The sequence below is a fragment of the Alexandromys fortis genome, unplaced genomic scaffold (assembly GCF_014885135.2).
Source record: "Alexandromys fortis isolate MF-2015 unplaced genomic scaffold, M_Fortis_MF-2015_v1.1 scaffold_212, whole genome shotgun sequence".
Classification (NCBI taxonomy): domain Eukaryota; kingdom Metazoa; phylum Chordata; class Mammalia; order Rodentia; family Cricetidae; genus Alexandromys; species Alexandromys fortis.
The window spans coordinates 2,539,952-2,563,025 of record NW_026068091.1 but is presented as its reverse complement, the minus strand read 5'-3'; the positions used below and the strand labels follow the sequence as shown (position 1 = coordinate 2,563,025).

The window sequence follows — 23,074 nt, the reverse complement described above, 5'->3', positions numbered from 1 at the left end:
TTTTTTTTTTTTTTTTTTTTTTTTTTTTGGTTTTTCGAGACAGGGTTTCTCTGTGGTTTTGGAGCCTGTCCTGGAACTAGCTCTTGTAGACGACCAGGCTGGTCTTGAACTCACAGAGATCCACCTGCCTCTGCCTCCCAAGTGCTAGGATTAAAGGCGTGTGCCACCACTGCCCGGCTCCATAGAAATTTTGAACTTTGGACTTTTAAACAGATATAAGATCAGTTGAGACCGATAGATTATGAGGCTTTTGAAATTGGACTGACTGCATTCCTGCACTATGATATGGCTACAGGTCTCTGGGGGCCAGGGAGTAGAATGTGGTGGTTTGAAAGAAAACTGCCCCCATAGGAGCATAGGAAGTGATACTCTTAGGAAGCATAGTCTTGTTAGAGTAGATGTGGCCTTTTTAGAGGAAGTGTGTCACTGGGGGTGGGCATTGAGGTTTCAGATGTTTAAGCAAAACTTGTGTGGCTGTCCCCCCTCTCCTTTAATCTGGACCCATCCCTCCTCATCTCCCTCTTTCTTCTTGTTGCCTAAGGAGCCAGATATAGAACTCTTAGGTACCTCTCTAGGACCATATATACCTGCATTTCCCCATGATTCCCCCATAGCAATAATGGACAGAACCTCTGGACTGTAAAATAGCCCCGCTTAAATGTGTTCCTTTATAAGAGTAGTCACGGTGTCTCCTCAGAGCAATGGAAATCCTAACGACAGATGATGTCAGAGTGTGGACATGTTCATGTATGTGAGTCCATAGAGTTCATGTCCTGCAGCACACATAGGGCTGGGCAGGTGGCTCAGCTGGGAAAGTCCTTGTCATGCGTGCGTGAATCCTGTCCTGAGTTCTGTTCTCAGTACTCACTTCAAAAAGCTTATCCAGGTGGCCTGCATTAGTAATGGAGGTGAAGGCAGGTGGATCCCTGGGCTCACTGGCCAGCCAGTCTAGACGGGGCAGTGAATTTCAAGGAAAAAGTGAGAAACTCTACCTCAAAAAAGTCAGGTATCCTGAAGAATGGGAACTGAGGTTGACCCCTAGCCCCACACTCATGTACACCCTTACCCACACGTGTATCCATATTCACATAACAACACTTAGTACAACATGGGGCTCCTTTACAAAGTTTGATTTCCATGAACCACGTGTCATGTGACTCTGCAGTAAAAACAGAAAATAAGACACAAATCATGTAAGTTTTAGGCAAACCAGTTCTAACAGAGCTCAGCTGACATTTTGAGCTGCAGGGCCCAAGTTGTGAGAGGGGAGAGGGAGCTGGGTCAGGTGAGGATGCATTGGAGCTCAGGGTTTCTAGAAGCCTGCCTTTCTCCCAGAATCTTCATCTGAGGTCCAGTGCAGGACAATGGTAAGTGGGGTGCTAGCCATGAATCACCTTGGGTAGCAGGGTTCAGTAAAGGGCAATCAGTAGACATGGAACATATTTGGACTCCATTTTCAAGTCTCTACTTAGAAGTCGTGTCCTTAGGAATCTCCTGTAATTTACTCTCCTCCTCCCAAGATGCCCTTGGTGACAACATGGGCCTCTAAACTGTGTATGTCAGACCTTGCTGAGGACATGAACCACATGAACTCCTTATTTCATGCAGACCCTGGCTCAGCAGACCTGAAGTGAAACTTGCTTATGAGGAACAAGGTTCTTGGCTCACTTCAGCATGGACCAATGCACTTACAAGTTCCCCTATGAATTTCTGAATTCACCGAGGAGCAGCTGGTACCTTGCTGGGCTCTACATCCCCAGTAGTTTAGTGGATGATCAAGGATGGCAGAGAAAAGAGAAACAGGCCTCCCTTCCTAGAGCCAGGGAGTCTGTGCCAAGCCCAAGCTGAGGCTCAGATGCAATACAGCAGTAAAGGATATCTTAGAGAGATGTGACTTACTGAGACAGAGAGAGCCATGTAAGGGGGAGAAGGGGGAGGTGGAGAGCTGGACAGCAGCAGAGGAGAATGTTTCCACAGCTCAGACAGCCCGAGGAGTCTTTCCTTCATGCCTCTCCAGCCCTCCTCCTTTTCTCTTTCCACTCATCTTTTTCTGTCTCTGCTTCAGGCTGGCTTCTTTGGATTTTATTAGAAAAATCCTTGCTTTTTAAATAGCCATTTTCTTTTCCCTCCCAAGCTCCACTCCCCTCTACCTATTTTACTATCATTTATTATTCATCATCTATCATCTGTCCATCCATTTATCCATACATTCTCAGTGTCTTCCTGCAGGTCATTCAAATACTACTGCCTCTGCCATGATTCCAACTTGGACAAGAACCAAAGCTCCCCCGTTTAATACCACAAAGGAACTGAGCACTCTCTTTGCCAGGTGTGTGTGTGTGTGTGTGTCTGTAACCATAACCCAAGTCATCTGTTGTTGTTCCCTCTTCAGATCCTTAAGTCACATTCTTCAATATGACAGGTGTTACCATTATGTCTTCAGTTTATTGGGCTCCTTGTTTGAATACTTTGGTACCCAGGCCATGGGCTGCGAGGATATGGGGATGAAAATGGGGTTAGATGGAAGCAGGGGCAGACTCAAGTTCCCTCAGTCTGTGAAGAATTTCCCTAGGAGGTTAGAAGTGATACCTGACTGAGAAGAGGCTCCTGTCCTCTCCAGCTCATCCCATCCTCCCAAGATCATCACATCCTCCCCAAGTCACCTTCTACTTTCTTTCACACATGGGTATCAAGAAGAGGGAAATGGTGTCTTTAATGGCTAATAGTCCCGCCAACCAAGGAGTGGGATAGTGTAGTGAAATACTCAGTGAGCCTGGGTTCTCATGGCAGGCACATTGTATGACTTCATGCAAGTTGGGAAACTCTGTAGTGTTTTGATATTGGCAGTCAGAGCTGGAAAGTGATCAAGCCACACGTTTGCTATGGTTTGGTTTGGTAAGATCTCACTGTGTAGCCTTGGCTGACCTGGAACTCTATGTTGATCAGGCTGACTGTAAACTCAACAGAGATCCATCCACCTGCCTCTGCTTCCCAAGAGTGGGAATAAAGGCATGCACCCTCATGTCTGACTAGCCCCACAACTCTTGCAATTTTGGAGATGATTCCAATTTTTGCATTTACTTTCATTTTGTTTTTCTTTGCTTTGCTTCTTCAATTTGGTTTCTTTTGTACTTGGGTTCAACAGTGGTGTGAGAACCCAACTCTACATTAATGGGGTGTCAATTTCTGCCATGATTCTCCACAATTCAGCTGTTGTTTTTTGCAAGCTGAGGAGGGAAATGGAGGCCTTTCACGTGCTGTGTAGATGTTTTAACTCCAACCTACATCTCCAGGATCCTAAAGTAAGATTTTCAAGTTTCTAACAGGCATTGTGAGTGTCAGCTTCCATCTTTATATTCCTTTTGTACCTGTGTCCTACCATGTAGAGCACCGTATCTTCACCTATCTTTTTCAGGTCAGGCAGAGGTCTCTCTCTCTCTCTCTCTCTCTCTCTCTCTCTCTCTCTCTCTCTCTCTCTCCCTCTCTCTCTCTCTCTCTCTCCCCTGGGTGGGCCCCTTTCCTGTGTCTACTGTGTCTATCTGGAACTAGAGGAAGCATTTTGCTGAAATCATGACAGCCCTTCAATGGGGTTGTCAGTAAGGTTGGATTCTTCTTGTGTATTGGAGAGGAAAATGAAGACTAAGGTAGGACAACTGTCCCCAGAAGCAGGTGAGAATGGGGACAACAGGGAGCAGGTTCCCTAGATATGAACCTGACGTCATTCCACACAGAAGGTCAAGATGCCCGGGTGAATCCTCCTTATGCATCTCCTGGACCTGAACCCTAGACTCTCCTGCAAACACATTTCTAATTGGTTATTTTAGGAAGAAATCAAATAAACTGCATCTAAACTTTCACACAGGATGAAGTGAAGTCAGGGAGGACCTAAGTTGGAAAGAGTGAATAGGGAAGAGTTTTCTAGACTCGGCAGTGTGGGTGGTCATTGATCAACCTTCAATCTCTTCTCTCCTCAGGGTCTCCATATCCAGTATTGTTCTCACAGTCTGTGGACTCTTCAATAAGACCCTCATCTTCACTGTCTTGTTTGCTGTCACATGGAGGTCATTTAGAGGACAGAAAATGACACCACACAATAGTGACTTATGAATTTCAGCCATGTCTATCTCACAGGAGTAGCTGGAAGTGGGGGTGGGCTAAGGAGAGACTGACATGAATTGAGCCTGTAATCATGGGTAATATTTAAGGCCCAGAATGTCCCCTGCTGGCCCTGCCTTTTCTCCACAGTCCATCCATCATCTTGGGTATGTGCTCTGCACCCTCAGAAGACAGGAACCAATGACCACCACCTCTAGTCATTCTGCCGGAATAGATGTGTTGGACTCAAATAAGAAAACCTTGTGCTCCTCCTGCCACTTTTTATGGTAGATGTGAGATTTAGGGGCAACCACTGCTATTCCTGCCCCTTGTCCTTGCCTTAGGCAGTGCAAATCTAGCCACCTGGGCAGGCCCTTGCTTATGAAGCAGCCTGCTCTCCCAGCATCTGGGGTCTTCCTCTCTGGGAATCAACACTCAGATTTGTCTTCCTCTATGGTCCTCTGAACAATCCCAACCATGGACCAAGAAGACAAGATCCCTTCTTGAGGATTATGCAACAGGAAAAGAGAAATCAAGTTAAGCTGGATGCTGTTGTCTGGGAAACTCTTGGAGGCAGAGATGGCATCCATGGATGGGATCGGTGCATGCATCAACATACTGTGTGCATTATATCATTGAATCTTCAGAGCAATCTGAGAGTCAGTACGTGTGTGACCAGAGAGAGGCCACAGGAATAGCAGGGCACCACCTTCTGGTGGGAATGAAGTCTAGAGAGTTTCCTTGCTGAAGGTCCCCTCAATTGAGATTCCCTACTCCCAGATATGCCTGGGTTTATTTCAAGTTGATGAAAAGCAACATACACATGGAACAAGTCTTTGATTTGTGTGCTCTTATGTTTTTTTGTAGATTTATTTAATTTATTATGTGTAAGGTGTATGTATATACTTATGTGCATGTTTGGTACACCCAAAGATGGTGCCAGAGAGTGATGTGAGTTATTTGTACAGTGTATGAACATGTATTGCCTTCCTATGATTCATGTAATAAAAAGCTCAATAGTAAATAGGTAGCCAGGAGGTATAAAAAAAATCTTCCAGGCAAATAGAAAAAGGAAGTGTGGTTTTTGGAGTTTTGTTTCGGGTTTTTTTTTATGCTTTTTCTCTTTGGGGATCTGCTATCTAGTTCCCAAATAATCACACAGAAGCTATTCCTACTTATGAATGCCAGACCTCAGCTTGGCATGTATTCCGGTTTCTTTAAATCATGTCATATATATTTTACCTCGGGGCTTAAATCATTTTCTATGTCTGTATGTCTTTTCTTTATCTCTTGTTCTTTTCTTGTTGTGTTGCTGGATGAGTGACCCCTTGTTTGTCCTGTCTTCTTTTTCCCATTCTTTCTTTTTCTTTTCCTCCTTCTATTTATTCTCTCTGCCTGGCATTCCCGTCTGTACCTTTCCTGACTAGCTATTAAGCTCTTTATTAGACCAAACTAGTGTTTTAGGCAGCTTCACAGAGTTAAACAAATGCAACATAAAAGAATGCAATGCACCGTTGCATCATTTAAACAAATATTTCACGGTATTAACAAATGCAACACATCTTCAACTAATATTCTGCAAGAGAAGAGAGTTGAGGTTCATGGTAGATGCTAAAGAGACACAGAGAGGAAACACAGGGTGCAAGATGGAAGAGAATTAATGCCACATTATAAAACTTAGATTAATATCAATGAGTTTATTTAAGCTATAAGAGCTAGTTGAGACAAGTGTAAACTAAAAGCCAAGCTTTCATAATTAATAAGAAGTCCCTTTGTCATTATTTGGGAGCTGACTCACAGAACAGAATAAAAGCTCATCACAAGACAGGGCTTCAAAACCCCTGGCACTGGACTTGCAGAGAGTTGTAAGTCCCCTTGTGGATACTGGGAAACAAAATCAGGTCATCTGCAAGAGCATCAGTGCTCTAACCACTGAGCAAACTCTCTAGCCCTGCAAAAGGAGCCCTTTCCTCTTTCATATTGAGGGTATCAATCCAACTCAGCTGTTGACCATGATAAGTAAATATTCTGCCACTGATGGACCCCAGCCCTTGTTTTCATTTTTTAATTTTATTTTCAATTATGTGCATCCAGAAGGCAGAGGAATATACACCTGTGAGTGGGCAGGAGCTTGAGGAATCCAGAAGGAGGGCATTGGGTCCTGGAGCTGGGTTGATGCTAGTGGGTTCTTAAGATGAACTTGGGTCCTCTGTAAGATCAGTGCTCTCTCTTAACCATGGAACCATCTCTCCAGAACCCAGTACCTGGGTTTTGTGTGCGTGGAGGGGGAATTGTTTTCTTTTTGTTGTTGTTGTTTTTATTTGTTTGTTTGGTTTGGTTTGATTTTTTTTGAGACAGGATCTCACTATGTGGCCCAAACTGACCTTAAAACAACAATACTCCTGCCTCAGCATACCCGGTGTAGGGATTACACCCTCACAGCTTGTGGCCCCCATCTTAACAACGAGATTTTATTTTTAAATTGAGGAGAACAAATAATAACGAAAGATGTCATACCTCCCTTCCTAGATCTGTATAGAGAAAAGAGATAGATATTTTAAGTAAAAAACTAGAATTCTCATATAGCCAAGGATGACTTTGAACTTCAGATCCTCCACCACATCTTGAGTACCACAATTACAGGTGTGAGACACCATGCCAAATTTATGTGGCCCTGGAGTTTGTACCCAGCACTTCCTGCAAGCTAGGCAAGTAGTCTACCAATTGATCTATGTGTCCACTATGATTTTACATTGAATATTAATATCTCATATTTATTGAGCTCCAAACTTTTCAATACAGTATCTCACGAATCCTCTCAAGGACTTTGCAAGGTAGGTGCTGTCTCTACCTGCAGTTTTGTGAATGACAGAGAGAAACTCAGAAGGCCTGAGTGCTCACGGGTGTGCTCACAGGTGTAATAATATGTGTGCTGACCGTTGTGCTCATGGGAGTGCTCATGGGTGTGCTGATGAGAGTGCTCACAGGAGTGCTCACTGGGATGCTCACAGGTGTGCTCCTCATGGCTCTCACTATGGTGGCCCATGTGAACTTACTCAAAATGTTTTGAGTACAGTAGCCTGGTTTCTTGGGTTTGACATTTGTTTGAGTTGTGTCTACTTCCTTATTGCTATGGTAAAAGATGCTAACAAAAGCAATTTAAGGGACACAGGATCTGTTTTGGCTCATAGTTCCAGAAGGGTGCAATCATCTCATCAGGGAAGACACGCTGGCAGATGCAGGAGGCAGGCTGGTCACACTGCCTCTGCACTCAGGAAGCAGATAAGGAACACAAAGTGGGACCCAACTATACAACTTCCAAGCCTGACTCCAGTGACCCAGTTTCTCTGAAGAAACTCCAACCCGCAAAGGTTCCACAAGGGTCCCAAATGTGGGTCGCCCCATCACTGGCAGTCCCAGGATGCAGAGGAGCTGGGAAGGAGGGTCTCAGTGTGAGTGCAAAGGGTATGAAGGACCCTGGAGACTGTTTCTTAGGACTAAAATCACAGGGTCAGCTTATCTATCTGTGGGCACTGGGGAGAAGGAAAATGAAGTCAAGGGAGGAAGTGCTGCAGTGGAGGAGGGGCCTCCAAGCATTCCAGTCAGATTAGCAGACTGGGCTGCTGGTCACATGATTCCTGAAAAGCCAGTTCTTTAGAGGAGGGAGGGGAGGATGGACAGGACACAGAAGCCTGACTGACTTTATCACCATGTGGCTTTTGTCTCTGTGAAGTTGGGTTAGGCCCAGTCTTGAATTGGGTTGGGAGAGACCCCACACCTGCCATGCTCTCTGAGAGATGTCCAGGGTATGGGCAATGCTCTACCATCCTTCATCTGACTTGGGATCCCAACCTAAGCAACACCATCACCTGGGGACCAAGTGTGCAACAAGCTGGAAAGGGAATATCTCACATTAAAACTACAATTCGTGCTTATCCTGGGGTCCTCACGATGGATAACTGGAGGTCATAGAACAACACTAACAGGGTGTCATATTTGAACACCTAAGACCCCACCGAGGCCTGAAAGGCTGGCTCAGACTGATGGCAGGGCCTCAGTGTCCTGGCAGAGCCTGGCTGTGCTCTTCCTGTTCCCCTACAGGAGCCTGTCTGTTGACTTGTCTGCGGCCCCAGTGACACCCTCAATGGCCCCCTTTCCAGGTACCCTACAAGGTGGGAACCCACAGCTCTTGTCTCAGCTTCTTGTCCTGGACCAGTGTGTTCCAGTCTCTCCTGCAGTCTTTGTTCCTATGCGGTTACCCTCATGGCTTCACTGCTTTAGTCTTCACCGTTTTTCAGAGAAGCCTCTCACTTCTTCAGAGCACAGGAGGCCACACTCTCCATCCTGCCCTGAGGCTTCCACACCCACAGGTCCTCCAGGCCTCTGAGCTATTGGTCACTTTGTGAGCTGCCTTGGAGAAGTCACCACTTCCTGAGCTAAGGGCCATAGAGACTGGAATCCCCTGAACAAAGCTCACTGTTTGACCAGAAGGAGCAGGTGAAGTAACCCTGGGCTACAGTTGTGCACGCTTCAGAACAGGTCACAGCGTGGCTGCAGATGCATGCCTGCTCTGCTTAGAGTGATGCATGCTGCCAGGTCTGCCCTCAGCATCCTTGGACAACTTGCTCCATGCTGGGAGGGGTAAGGATGCAGATGTCACCTCAGCGAGCAATTCAGCTGCTGAAAGTCACCTTCCCATGGCCCACGTTCCTCCTAGACACCCCGCCTCGCCACTGACTGACACTGCTCTCTAAAGTCTTAGCTCCCTGTGCCAGCTTGGTCAAAGGCTTCCCCTGCCTCTCAGACCTCCTCACACGGGGCCTGGGCTCCTCACTGAATTAGTGTTGTACATTCTGTCCCTTTCCTCCCCAGAGTCTTTCTCAAGTCCTGTGCAATCTGGGTCACTCCTTGTCACCTGGTATCTTAGCTGGTACACAACATTGTCATTTAAAGGAGCTTCCCTGTTCCTATATTAATTTAATTTTGGAGGGGGGTTGTTTATTTTGAGACAGGGTCTCATGTAGTCCAGACTGAACTTGCTGTGTAGCCTAGGATGAACTTGACCTCAAATCCTCCAGCCTCCACCTCCCAAGGTCTCGGGTTAGAGTCACGCACCAGCATGCCTGGTTCTCTGCCTGCTCATCTGCTGACTATGAACAGCCTGTAGCTAGTGACTTCTTGTAGCTCATGTAATAACAGTTTATTTAATTTACTTTAAAGTTTTCACGTGTGTACAAGTCAGAGGGGAACTTTTGGGTGTTGATTCTCTCCTTCTATGATGTGGGTCATGGAGATCAAAGCAGGTTATCAGTCTTGGTAGCAAGTGTCCCTGCCCGCTGAGCCATCTCTAAATTTACTCCTGTAACAGTTATTTTTGAAGTGTGTTTAATAAGTACATTAGCAGTGACTGTGACATTTTGGGAAGCTGGGTATATGGGGGTGATATGGGGCTGGAGCTCCCCTTTCCCTTCCCTCTTTCTGAGCTCTCTCCCTTTTTTCCCAGTTTTGGGGTCTCCCACATTAAGCAGGACCCCCTTGCTCTTCCATTCCTGAGACTGCACGTCCACCCCCTTCTCCTCATCCCCTCTAGTCCACATGGAACTTCCTGGTTCCCAGGTGAGCTAATCAGCAAAGTTCTGACCCCTGACAGTAAGGTGGGCTTAGAGTTCTAGCCAGGTCTCCAAAGGGCCTCTGGTTCTGTCACCTGCCTTCAGGGGGAGCCAGATGTGGGTGGAAAACACAAACTTGTGGCTAAAGAGGAAGTGGGGGAATTGTGGGTGGTGCTGAAGAGAAATGAGCACATTCTTAATTTACTTTGGTTCTTTCTTGGGCTTTCTCAGAATTTCTCACTCCGGTCTATAAGGCAGGATATTACAGCATCTCTGTGCCCCTTTATCTAGTTCATTTCAGAAGCCTCAGCACAAAGCCTGTGCTGGAGGAGCCACAGAACCACACAGGCCTTGCTCAGCTTCCCTCTTGTTCTCGGTGTTCCAGCTTCCTCAGCAGTTCACCCTGCACTGGCTGTGGGGGCTGCCTGGACCCTGCCCTGCCCTGGTCTCCTCTCCTCAGAGCATCCCTCCCTCCTTCCATGCTTGCTCCCCTACAGCTCGAGAAGAGGACCCATGGCCTGGGAGGACACATACCTGCTATCCCCCATTCTGCTGGTGCTCCTGGTCTCAGGTGAGGACAGGGGACAAGGATAGAAGGAAGGAACCAGGGAGAGGAGAGGGAAGGGGTTGGGAGGTGTGCAAAATGGGGCTCTATTAGTAAGGTGGAACACATGGTGTGTTGTGGCCAGCAACTGGCTCTAAGCTGCATCCTGAACATAGACACAAAGAGGGTCACTCCCTGAGAAGGGAGCCCATCTCCTAGCCCTGCTGTGCAGACTGGGAGGACTCTCTGACCTGAAGAGTGTGTGTGTTCCCAGGCTGTTGCACAGAGGACACAGAGTTATTGCAAGCAGTGGAGGGCCAGATCTTTCTTGTGAATTGCCGGTATAATCGCAGCCAACAAGTCAACATGATGAAGGTGTGGTGTCAGAAAACATCAACAGAAAGTTGTAAAGTGTTAGCATCCAGTCTCAGCACAAAAGCTCAGCAGTCAAAAATCTTCATCCAGGACCACCCTGACTCTTACTACTTCACTGTCACCATGACTACACGCACAGTGAGAGACTCAGGTCTCTATTACTGTGGGATCCATGACAATCGTGGAACAATCGCTGTTCTCAAAACCATCCGCCTGGTGGTGACAAGAGGTGAGCTTCCCCCTTCTATGTGACTCTCAGCTTTCATTATCACCAGGCTCCAGAGTTGGAGAGGACGCTAGAAACTGTGTCTTCTAATAACTGGGAGCTGGGGCACAGGGAAGACCCTACTCCCTGCAAGACCCCTAGCTGGTTCAGGGCAGAGCCAACCCTAGAATGCAGGCTTGCTGATCTCTGGGCAGTTTTTACCAGTTACTCTTAACACTGCTGCTGCTGCTGCTACTGACAGAACTCTGTTCATTGAAGGATCTTGTTCCCTCCAGCTGTCACAGTTGCCCACTCCCAAACATCCCTTCCTGCAATCCCATCAGAAAGCTCTCCAGGGGTGGCAGGCTCCATCACATGAGAGAGACCTCAGAGCAAATGGAGAAGGCACTGAGAATATGGACCAAGAGGCGACAGCTACACAGAGAGGCATATGAGGCTTAGTGGGGAAGGCTGGGAGATGCGATCCTTGTCCAGGATCTGCTCTTGATGACTGAGAACCTTTAAGCTCTGGGAAGATGGACCAGGAACTGCTGCTAGTGGCCTGAGTCTCCTATGTATCTCATGCGGAAGATTGCAGTGGCGGAAGGCTCTGAATCAGACTGTCATGTTCATGGACTCACAGTGTGAACGGCTCCTCCCAGGGCTTTCCCTGCTGCAGAGCATGTCCAGCCCTTTGGTACAATGGGGGCCTGGAGGTTATTTCAGGAAAGCTTTGGCCCAGGCACACTCAACATAGGCAAAGCATTAGGTGTGACCTTTATATGTTCAAACACAGTGGAAACAGGCGTGGGGAGATGGCTCAGCAAGTGCTTGCCCTGTGTGGTTGTAGTCGTTAATATGGCACAACTTAAAATCACCAGGGAGACAGGCATCTGGCCACAACTGTGAGGGATTGTCTTAGCTTGAGCTGGGAAGACCCATTCTAAAAGTGGGCGGCACCATTCCATAAGCTTGGGGTCCCAGACTCAGTATAAAAGGGGTAGTGAGCCTGGAACATTCACTGGTCTCTACTGCCTGACTGTATAGATGCCCTGCAACCAGCTGCTTCCGGCTCCTGTTGTCTTGAGTTCCCTGCTGAGATGAACTGCACCCTGAACTGTTCTTGTTGTCTTTGTTGTTGTTGTTTTTATTGAGCAATGCATTTTTCTCTGCTCCCCTTCCTTCCTCTCCCCTCCCATTCTATCCTCTCCCATGCTCTTCATACTCCCAATTTACTCAGGAGATCTTGTCTTTTTCTACTTTCCATGTAGATTGTTAGATCTATCTGTTTCTCTGAAGGTCCTCATTGTTGTCTAGGCTCTCTGGGATTGTGAATTGTAGGCTGGCTTTCTTTATATGTCTAAATGCCACTTATGAATGAGGACACATGATATTTATCCTTCTGGGTCTGGGTTACCTAACTCAAAACGATGTTTTCTAGATTCATCCAGTAGCCTGCAAATTTCAAGATGTCACTTTTTTCTGCTGTGTAGTGCCTCACTGTGTATATGTACCACATTTTCCTTATCCATTTTTTGGGCAGGGGCATTAGGTTGTTTCCAGGTTCTGGCTATGACAAACAAAGTTGCTGTGAACATAGTTGAGCACATGTCCTTGTGGCACGATTGAGCATCCTTTGGATATATACCCAAAAGTGGTATTACTGGGTCTTGAAGAAGTTGTTTCCTAATTTTCTGAGAAATCACCACATTGACATCCAAAGGGGCTGTACTGTAGCTGTAGACCACCTTGGCAGGTTACTCAGTCTAGGGGTGTAACCCGCCTGGCAGGGTCAGTAATTCCAGGGTCCCGGAGAGGCGCTATCTGAAAGATATGGGCGGGAAAAGAGGAAGGAGGCCAAGCGGGGTTCTTGTCAAAGCCTCTGTTTATTAGAGTATGGTTACAGCTTATATAGGATGAGGAGTTTGGCTTGGGATGGGGGCAGGGGCATGGAATCTTGTCGCTTGGTCCATGGTCACTTAGGCCAGGAGGTTATGTTTGGTCAGGTCACGATTCCTCGGCCAGGAGTTCACAGGTTGACACACCTAGTTCTCTAGATAGTTTGGAATGTGAGGTAGGTTCTGCTAACAGATAGCTCTCTATTAACAGCTAATTTGGGTGTGGTATAGGCTCTGCCAGTAAAACAATTCTAATTATTCCCACCAGCAATGCAGGAGTGTTTATTTACCCCACAACCTCAACAGCAGAAGTTGTCATCAGTGTTTTTGATCTTGGCCATTGTTACAGGTGTAAGATGGAATCTCAGAGTCATTTTGATTTGCATTTCTCTGATGGCTAAGGATGTTGAACATTTTATTCAGTGTCTTTCAGCAATTTTAGATTCCTCTGTTGAGAGTTCTCTGTTTAGGTCTGTACCCCGTTTTTTCTTAACAATTTGTTCTTTTGATGAAAAATTTCTTGAGTTGTTTGTATACTTGGAGATCAGCCCTCTGTCTTATGTGGGGTTGGGGAAGATATTTTTCCAGTGTAGGCTGCCGTTTTGTCTTGTGGACTCTGTCCATTGCTTTACAGAAGCTTTTCAGTTTCAGGAGGGAACATTTATTAATTGTTTCTCTCAGTGTCTGCTGCTGGGGCTATATTTAGGAAGTGGTCTCCTGGGCTGTACCATCTGTACCACTATGTGTATTATACCTGTATTGAGGCACCTGCATTGCAGGACCATTCACGAGCCGGGCAAGGGCCTGGAGATTTAAACAGCAAAGACACAGGGGTCATCCATGAAACAAGAATGCCCCCTTTATTGTGTACCAGAGCTGCTTATGTAGGGATCCTTAACTGATAGCCACGCCCCAGCCAAACACACGAGAAACCGCTCCCCTGCGAGAAACCACTCCCCTGCCATCAGGAACTCCTGAGGGTCTCATGCTCAGAGTAGCTACAAACACAGGAAAAACAAGTTGTTTTTTTTTTAAGTATTTATTTATTTATTATGTATACAATATTTTTGTCTGTGTGTATGTCTGCAGGCCAGAAGAGGGCACCAGACCTCATTACAGATGGTTGTGAGCCACCAGGTGGTTGCTGGGAATTGAACTCAGGACCTTTGGAAGATCAGGCAATGTTCTTAACCACTGAGCCGTCTCTCCAGCCCAAAACAAGTTGTTTTGCTCAGAGCAGATGCAAGCATAACAAGTTGTTTACAGGAAATTCAGGATCTGGGTTCACAGCCCCCCAACTCGGCAAATCTTTCAAGTGTACGGTCCACTTTTTCTTCTGTGAGGTTCAGTGTGGATGGTTTTATGTTGAGGTCTTTGATACATTTTTGATCAAATTGAGTTTTGAACATGGCAATAGATATAGATCTATTTTCATACTTCTATGTGTTGATATTCACTTATGCCAGCATTATTTCTTGAATATGCTTTATTTTTTCCATTTTATATTTTTGCCTCTTTGTCAAATAGCAGGTGTTTGTAGGTGTGTGGATTGATATCTGGGTCTTCTATTCACTTCCATTGGTCCTCCTGTCTGTTTTTATGCCAGTACCAGGCTGTTTTCAGTACTGTAGCTCTGTGGTAGAGTTTGAAGTCAGGGATTGTGATGCCTCCAGAAGTTCCTTTATTGTATAGGATTGTTTTGGCTATCCTGGGATTTTTACTTTTCCATATGGAGTTGAGTACTTTCAAGGTCTGTGAAGAATTTTGCTGGGATTTTGATGGGCATTGCATTGAATCTGTAGATTGTTTTTGACAAGATTGCCATTTTTACTATGTTAATTCTACATACCCAAGAACATGGGAGATCTTTCCATTTCCTGGTGTCTTCTTCGATTTTTTCTTCAAAGACTTGAACTCTTTTCATACATGTTTTTCACTTGTTTGGTTAAAGTTACTCCAAGATATTTTATGTTATTTGTTCCTATTGTGAAGGATGATGTTTCTCTAATTTCTTTCTCAGCCCATTTATCTTCTGTGTAAAAGAGAACTACTGATTTTTTTAGTTAATCTTGTATCCTGCTACATTACTGAAAGTGTTTATGAGTTGTAGACATTCCTTGTTAGATTTTTTGGAGGTCACTAATATAAATTATCATTTCATCAGCAAATGATTAGTATTTGACTTCTTTTCTGATTTGTATCCCTTTGATCTTCTTTTGTTGTCTTATTGCTCTAACTAGGACCTCAAATACTAGATAAGGAGAGAGTGGACAACCTTCTCTTGTTCCCAATTTTAATGGGGTTGCTTTGAGTTTCTCTCCATTTATTTTGATGTTGTCAGTTGGCTTGCTGTATATTGTCTTTATTATGTTTAGGTATGTTCCTTGTATTCCTGCTGTCTCCTGTTGGTGGAGAACTGCTTGTTGGTTTCCGACTGCTTAGCCCTGAAAATAACCACACAGGAACTATATTATTTAAAACACTGCTTTGTCCATCAGCTCTAGCTTCTTATTGGATAACTGTTACATATTAATTTAATCCATTTCTATTAAAATGCATATTGCCACATGGCAGTGGCTTACTGGCAAATGTCTGGCATCTTTCTCCAGCAGAGCTACATGGCTTCTCCCTAACTCAGCCTTGCTTTCTCCCAGCATTCAGTTTAGTTTTCCCCACCTACCTAAGTTCTGTCCTGCTATAGGTTCAAAGAAGTTTCTTTATTCATTAATGGTAATCACAGCATACAGTGGGAAATCTCACATCACTCCCTTTTTCTGTTCAAATAAAAAGCAAGGCTTCAAATTTAGCATAGTAAAATTACATAGACCAAAACAGGTATCAAGCAAGAATTAAAGTTACAATATTTATAAGTATTTTATCTTTATCATAACTCAGGAAAACTGTAACTATACATTCTTCAACTCCATCAAAGACTCTAGAATGATATAATATTACCTAAGTAAACAATAAGTTCATTGTAAGCAACTTTCAAAACTCAAGAACTGACAGACACATCTTGCTACCTGGACAGTCACCAAAGTTCTTCTGTACTGTTGGGGCATCCATCTTCAGCCTACAAGCCCATAGTATCCAGCAGACTTTTTCATGAATCAGGAAATTTCAAAGACAGGTCCGCCTATATTGGCAGTTTGTCATTTACTTTTTTTTTTTTTTTTTTTTTGTATCCTGAAGAATGTCTGGCTGACTTTTTCATGAAGCAGGAACACTGAAGGACTGTCTCACTTTAGTCAAGTTCAGCAGTCATTTCTCTGTGGGTCCTGTATGTCCACTTCACCAAGCAGTCCAGGCAAGAGTAATTTCTTGCTCAAATGGCTAACCAACTCTATAAGAAGCCTCTGATGCTCTGTAGGGATAAGTCCTGCCTCTTAGGGGGCGTGTTTGCCTCGGGCTAGTATTAGCCTATAAATTTGGTGAGCGTGCTCCCAGACACTGCTTCTGCTTTCCTGGTCTCCACGGGAATGGTGGTTCTGTAAGTCTATTTCTCCATTAAAGCTGTATATATTTTTACAATCTGTCTGCATTCGCTTACGCCGTTACAATGCTCTAGTGGCACAATCCGTAAGTACTCAGAACTTTTACAGCAGAAGCCTCTGATGCTGATCTTCCTCTTGAAGTTATTGGTGCTGCCAGTAGCAGATATGTCTCATTGTCATGAAAAGTCCTAAGTTTTTTTTAACATTTTAAATGCCATATTCTGTAGTCTTTGAAAGGTTTGAAGACTGCCTATCCATCTGAAATACATCTCTGAACATCTAGAAACCTAACTAACATGACTACAGAATTGACTATTACAGATGACTATCTATTACGTTACATTTTTAAATGAGCTGCACAAACACAATACCTTAATTAAGAACAGAAATATATATATATACAGTATAACAAAATTGACCTTAAATTTGTATCAATAAATCAAGATCCATACCAATGTAAACCTCTATAGCACTCTCCAAGATCTTTATCATAAAGGGATGTTATATTGTGTCTAAAGCTTTTTTAGCATCTAATGAGATGATCATGTGGTTTTTATTTCTCAGTTTATTTGTGGATTTTGTTGACAGATTATCATATGCTTAACCATTGCTGCATTTCTTTATGAAGCCAACTTGATCATGGTGGATGATGATTCTGATGTGTTCTTGGATTCATTTTCCCAGTATTTTATTGAGTATTTTTGCATCAATGTTCATGAGGGAGATTGACCTATAATTCTCTTTTCTGGTCATGTCTTTATATGGTTCAGGTATCTGGGCAATTTTGGCCTCATAAAAAGAGTTTGGCAATGTTCCTTCTGTTTCTATTGTGTGAAACAGTTTGAGGAATATTGGTATTTGTTCTTTGAAAATCTTGTAGAATTCTGAGCTGAAACCCTCTGGTCCTGGACATTTTTTTTTTTTTTGCTGGGAGATTTTGATGACTTTTTCTATTACTTTAGCAGTCATAGGTCCATTTAATTTGCTTTTCTGGTGTTGATTTAACTTTGGTAAGTGATATTTATCCAGAAAGTTATCCATTTCCTTTCAGTTTTCCAATTTGTGGGCTACAGGTTTTTGAAACATGACCTAATGATTCTCTGTATTTCCTCTGTGTCTGTTGTTATGCCCTCTTTTCATTGCTGAGTTTGTTAATTTGGATATTCTCTCTCTGCCTTTTGGTTAGTTTGGTTAAAGATTTGTCTATTTTGTTCATTTTCTCAAATAACCAACTCTTTGTCTCATTAATTCTTTGTATTCTTTTCTTTGTTTCTATTTTGTTGATTTCATCTCTCAATCTGATTATTTCCTGCCATCTTGTTTTCCTGGGTGAGTTTGCTTCTTTTTGTTCTAATGTTCTGTTAATTCACTAGTGTGGGATTTTTTCCAGCTTCTTTATGTAGGCATTAAATACTATTAATTTACATCTTAACACTGTTTTCATTGTATCATATAAATTTGGGTATGTTGTGTGGTTATTTTCATTGAATTTTAGGAAATCTTAAATCTCTCCCCTTTATTTTTTTTATTTATTAATTAAAGATTTCTGTCTCTTCCCCACCGCCGCCTCCCCTTTCCCTCCCCCTCCCCCAATCAAGTCCCCCTCCCTCGTCAGCCCGAAGAGCAATCAGGGTTCCCTGCCCTGTGGGAAGTCCAAGGACCACCCATGCTTCAGGGTAGCATGGTTTAATTTCCATGTGTTTGTAGGCTTTCTGGAATTAGTGTTGCTGTTGAGTTCTAATTTTAGGCCATGGTGATCTGATAAGATACCTAGGTTATTCCAATTTTTGTATCTGTTGAGGTTTGCTTTGTTACCTTAGTGTATGGTCGATTTTTGTGAGGTGCTAAGAAGGTATACTCTTTTGTTTGGAGTGAATGCTCTATAGATCTCGGTTAAATCCATTAGAGTCCTAACATCTGCTAGTTTCCTTATTTCTCTGTTAATTTTTTGTCTCACAGACCTTTCTGGTGGTGAGAGTGGAGTGATGAAGTCTCCCACTATTAGTATGTGGGGTTTAATGTGTGATTTAAGCTTTAGAAGTGTTTCTTTTACATATGAGGGGGCCCCTGTATTCCAGGCATAGATGTTCAGTATTGATATTTCTTTGTGATAGATTTTTCCTGTGACTAATATAACATGTCCTTCTTTGTCTCCTTTGATTGATTTTAGTTTGAAGTCTATTTTGTTAAATATTAGGATAGCTACATCAGCTTGTTTCTTTTTAGGTCCATTTGATTGGAAATTTTTTTTCCAACCCTTTAGTCTGAGGAGATGTTTGTCTTAGGGTTGAGGTGTTTTTCTTGTATGCAGCAGAAGGATGGATTCTGTTTTCATATCCAATCTGTTAGCCTGTGTCTTTTTTAGGTGGATTGAGTCCATTTATATTAAGGAATATTAATGACCAGTGATTGCTATCTCCTGTTAATTTAATTTTCGTTGTCAGTGATGTTATTGTGTGTGTTTTTCCCCTTCTTTGGGATTTGCTTCTGTGAGATCACCAATTGTCTGTGTTTTTTTAGATGTAGCCAACTTCCTTGGGTTGGAGTTCTCATTCTAGTGCTTTGTGCTGGGTTTGTGACTAGGTATTGATTAAATCTTGTTCTATCATGGAATATCTTGTTTTGTCCTTCTATGGTGATTGAAAGTTTTGCTTGGTATAGTAGTCTGGGCTGGCATCCATTGTCTCTTAATGTCTGCATAACACTTAACCAAGACCTTCTGGCTTTCATTTATTCCTTTGAGAAGTCAGGTATAATATTAACTTGGCCTTTTTCCTTTGCAGCTCTTAATATTCTTTCTTTATTCTGTGTTTAATGTTTTGATTATTATGTGGCAAGGGGGCTTTTCATATTCAGTCTATTTAGTGTTCTGTAAGCTTCTTTTATATTCATATGCATATCTTTCCTTAGGTTGGAAATGTTTTCTTCTATGATTTTATTGAATATGTTTTCTGTGCTTTTGAGCTGGGCTTCTCCTTCTTCTATACCTATTTTTGTTAGGTTTGCTGTTTTCATGGTGTCCCATATTTCCTGAATATTTTTGTTAAGCTTTTGTTAGATTTAATCCTTTTTTTTTTTTGACTGATGACTCTGTTTCCTCTATTGTATCTTCAGAGCTTGAGAGTCTCTCTTCCATCTCTTGTATCCTGCTATTTATGCTTTCATTTGTAGTTCCTGACCATTTTCTCATAATCTCCATTTCTATAATTCCTACAATTTGTGCTTTCTTTTTGTCTCTATTTAAGTTTTTAAGTCTTGAATAGTTTCTTTCATCTGTTTGATTGCTTTTTTCTTTTCTTAAAGGTTTTTTTTTCATTTTTTTCCAATTTTTTGTTTTGTCTTTCCCTCCATTCTTTGAAGGAAATTTTCATTTCCTCTTTAAGGGCCTCAAACATTCTCCTAAAGTCATTTTTGAGGTCACTTTCTTCTTCTTAATCTGTATTTGTTTGTTTAAGTCTTGCTGCTGTAGGGCCACTGGTTTTTATTGGTGTTATGTTATTCTTTCTGATGTTGAATGTGTTCTTATCTTGTCTACCCATCTTGCCCTGATTGGTATAGCTGGTGCTGTCTGTGACTCTGGTGATCAATCTTCCAGGTGACAGTAGATTCAATGCTCATAAGGTTGCTCATCGTGGTGCAGTCAGGGTCATTGTTCCAGTCACCCTATTAGTCACTCCGTGTTCCTGGAAGTCAGTCAGAGCTCTGGGGTTTTGCTCTACAATGCCAGGAGTCATTCAGGCCTGTTCCCTCAAAGTTGCTTTCTTGGGGGCTCTTTCTGCTGGGCCTTCGAGCTGCTCTGGCCTCTGCCTACTTCTATGATTCCTGCCTACTCCCTCAGAGGTCTCAAGCTCACATTCAAACCCACAGAGGTCCTGGCTCAGGCCTACTTCCTCAGAGATCCCAGACTCATGCCCAGACTTGCAGATGTCTCTGGTTCTGGCCTACTCTCTTAGCAGTTGCTCCCTTGTACCTATTCCTGTGGAGTTTTCTGTCTCAGGCCTGTTCCAGCCTAGGTCACTGGCTCAGTCCTGTTTCTGTAAATGTCCCTGGTCTGGGTCCACTCTTGGCCTGGCCTTGGGTCAAAGGTTTCTTCAGTTTTTTTAGGAAAAACATTTCTTAAGCAGCTCAGCTGACATTTCAGGCTGCAGAGCACAAGCTGTGAGAGGGGAGAGGGAGCTGTGTCAGGTGAGGATGCACTGGAGCCCAGGGTTTCTAGAAGCCTGGCTTTCTCCCAGAATCTTCATCTGAGGTCCCGTGCAGGACAATGGTAAGTGGGGTGTTATCCATGAATTCTCCTTGGGTAGCAGAATTTAGTAAAGGGCAATCGGTAGACATGGAACATATTTGGGTTCCATTTCCCAAATCTCTACTTAGAAGTTGTCTCCTTAGGAGGTTCCTGAAATCTACTCTCCTCTACCCAAGATGACTGTGTTGGCTCCTTGGGCTTCTAATCTTTTTATCTCAGACCTTGCTGTGGGCATGAACCACCTGAACTCCTTATTTCACGATGACCCTGACTCAGCAGACCTGAAGTGACACTCACTTATGGGGAACAAGGTTCTAGGGAACCCATGCAAATACGAGTCCCCCTATGGATTTCTGAATTCACCGAGGAGCAGCTGGTACCTTGCTGGGCTCTACATCCCCAGTAGTAATAGTGGATGATCAAGGATGGCAGAGAAAAGAGAAACAGGCCTCCCTTCCTAGAGCCAGGGAGTCTGTGCCAAGCCCAAGCTGAGGCTCAGACGCAATACAGCAGTAAAGGACACCTTTAGAGAGACGTGACTTACAGAGGCAGAGAGAGCCATTTAAGGGGGAGAAGGGGGACGTTGAGAGCTGGACAGCAGCAGAGGAGAACGTTTCCATAGCTCAGACAGCCCGAGGAGTCTTTCCTTCACGCCTCACCAGCCCTCCTCCTTTTCTCCTTCCACTCATCTGTCTCTGTCTCTACTTCAGGCTGGCTTCTTTGTATTTTAGTAAAAACATCCTTGCTTCATGAATAGGCACGTTCTTTTCCCTCCCCAGCTCACTTCTCTTCTTCTGCTCATCCATCCATCCGTCTGTCCATCCATCCGTCTGTCCTTCCATCCATTACATGTCCATTTATTTTCTCTCTACACCATGTGTCTTCTCACAGATTCTTCAGATATGTCCACTTCTGACATCATAACTACTATACGCCCAACTAAAGTTGCCATCCTGGTTACTACAAAATACCTGCGCAGAGACTGGACTATGACACAATCCACAGCTGTTGTCTCTTCTCCTGACCCTGGAGTCACCTTCTCAAACGTGACAAATATTCCCAGGTATGTTTTCTGGGCTGCTGGTTTGAATGCCCTTTATCTCCTAGTCCATGTGCTGAGAGGATGTGGGCATGAAGCTGCGGTGGGCTGGAGCAGAAGCAGACATGTCTGTGCAGAAATTCCCAGGGAGGGAGGAGGTGGCGACTAACTGAGGGGGAGGCTCCCATCTGTGACAAGTGTGGGGAGGTAAGAGCGTATGACAAAGCCTTTCCCCATAGCCAGGCTATGGGAATGAAAGAAAGGGGTCCCTTTATCCCTTTGAGGATGGATGAATGGATAGGTGACAGACGTGTATGGAGGGATGGTGGATAAAAAGGCAGACACTGGAATACGTGGTTGGATGAATTGACTGACCCTGTCCCACTAGGCCCAGCCTACTTCACGTTCACAGTTATTTCATTCTGTATCACATCTGGTTTAATAATAATATTGTTCTCTCGGTGCTGAAGATGGAACCCAAGGCCTCATGCATCCTTAGCCCATGCTCTGAGCTGCACACACAGCCCCAGCAGGAATATTTTTAAATGCTGAACTCATGTTGGCCAGCCTGCAGTAACACTGCCTCATGCGTGTGCCATGAATCATCCACAAACGATGATATTCAGACGATGCTCCATACATGCGACCATATTCAGAGTGGCATAAATGCTCATGGAAACTGTACAGAGATAAATGATTTAAACATAAGAGATTGCCCAGCCAGTAGTGGTATACACCTTAAATCTAAGTACTTGAGAGGCAGAGGCAGGTGGATCTCTTGAGTTCAAGTCCAGCCTGGTCTACAGAGCAAGTTCCAGGACAGTCAGAACTACACAAAGAAACCCTGTCTCAAAAAAACAAAAAATAAATAAACAAACAAAAATGGACTGGAGAGATGGCTCAGCAGTTAAGAGAACTTGCTGCAGAAGACCCAGGTTCAGTGCTGAGTGGTCATGTCAGCCAGCTCACTGGCACTTATACATCCAGTTCCAAGAAATCTGCCTCCCTCTTCTGGCCTCTGTGGTCACTGCAGTCACGTGCACAAAGCTGCACACAGATACCATTATGTACACATAATGATACAACTTTTAAAAACTTAAAGCAATGCCAATGACTAATAAGAGACAAATGGTTGTGCTTTTCTGGCTGATGGGAAATTGTACATTTAATGAAATTACAATGGTGGAGACTAGGTACTGATTTTGGAGGCCAATCTTAGCAGGGAAGATGATGTCAGATGAATCATGAGAATTAGTGTCTTGCTAAAGTGTGGATAACCATGAATAACGACTAGACAAGACTATGAGCAAGCACCTTAGAGTAGCTGGGATGAAGGAAACAACGTCTTCCTCTAATTCAGGATTTAGATGAAGGTAAATCCCGAGACACACTAATATGCAATAGTAATGTAAAGAGGGGCATGTATGCCGGGCGGTGGTGGCGCATGCCTGTAATCCCAGCACTCGGGAGGCAGAGGCAGGCGGATCTCTGTGAGTTCGAGGCCAGCCTGGTCTACAAAGGGAGTCCCAGGACAGGCTCCAAAGCTACAGAGAGATCCTGTCTCGAAAA

General features: G+C 44.0%; 1 protein-coding gene across 1 annotated transcript in view; it reads left to right on the top strand.

Moving 5' to 3' along the window:
• Nucleotides 1–9,999: 9,999 nt before the first annotated feature.
• LOC126488958 (triggering receptor expressed on myeloid cells 1-like) overlaps nt 10,000–23,074 on the top strand; it is a 14,307-nt gene continuing 1,232 nt past the window's right edge. The window contains exons 1-3 of the mRNA XM_050122877.1: nt 10,000–10,275; nt 10,523–10,852; nt 21,358–21,529. Coding sequence (XP_049978834.1) covers nt 10,218–10,275; nt 10,523–10,852; nt 21,358–21,529 — 560 coding nt within the window. The 5' untranslated portion in view covers nt 10,000–10,217. The remainder of the gene's footprint in view (nt 10,276–10,522; nt 10,853–21,357; nt 21,530–23,074) is intronic.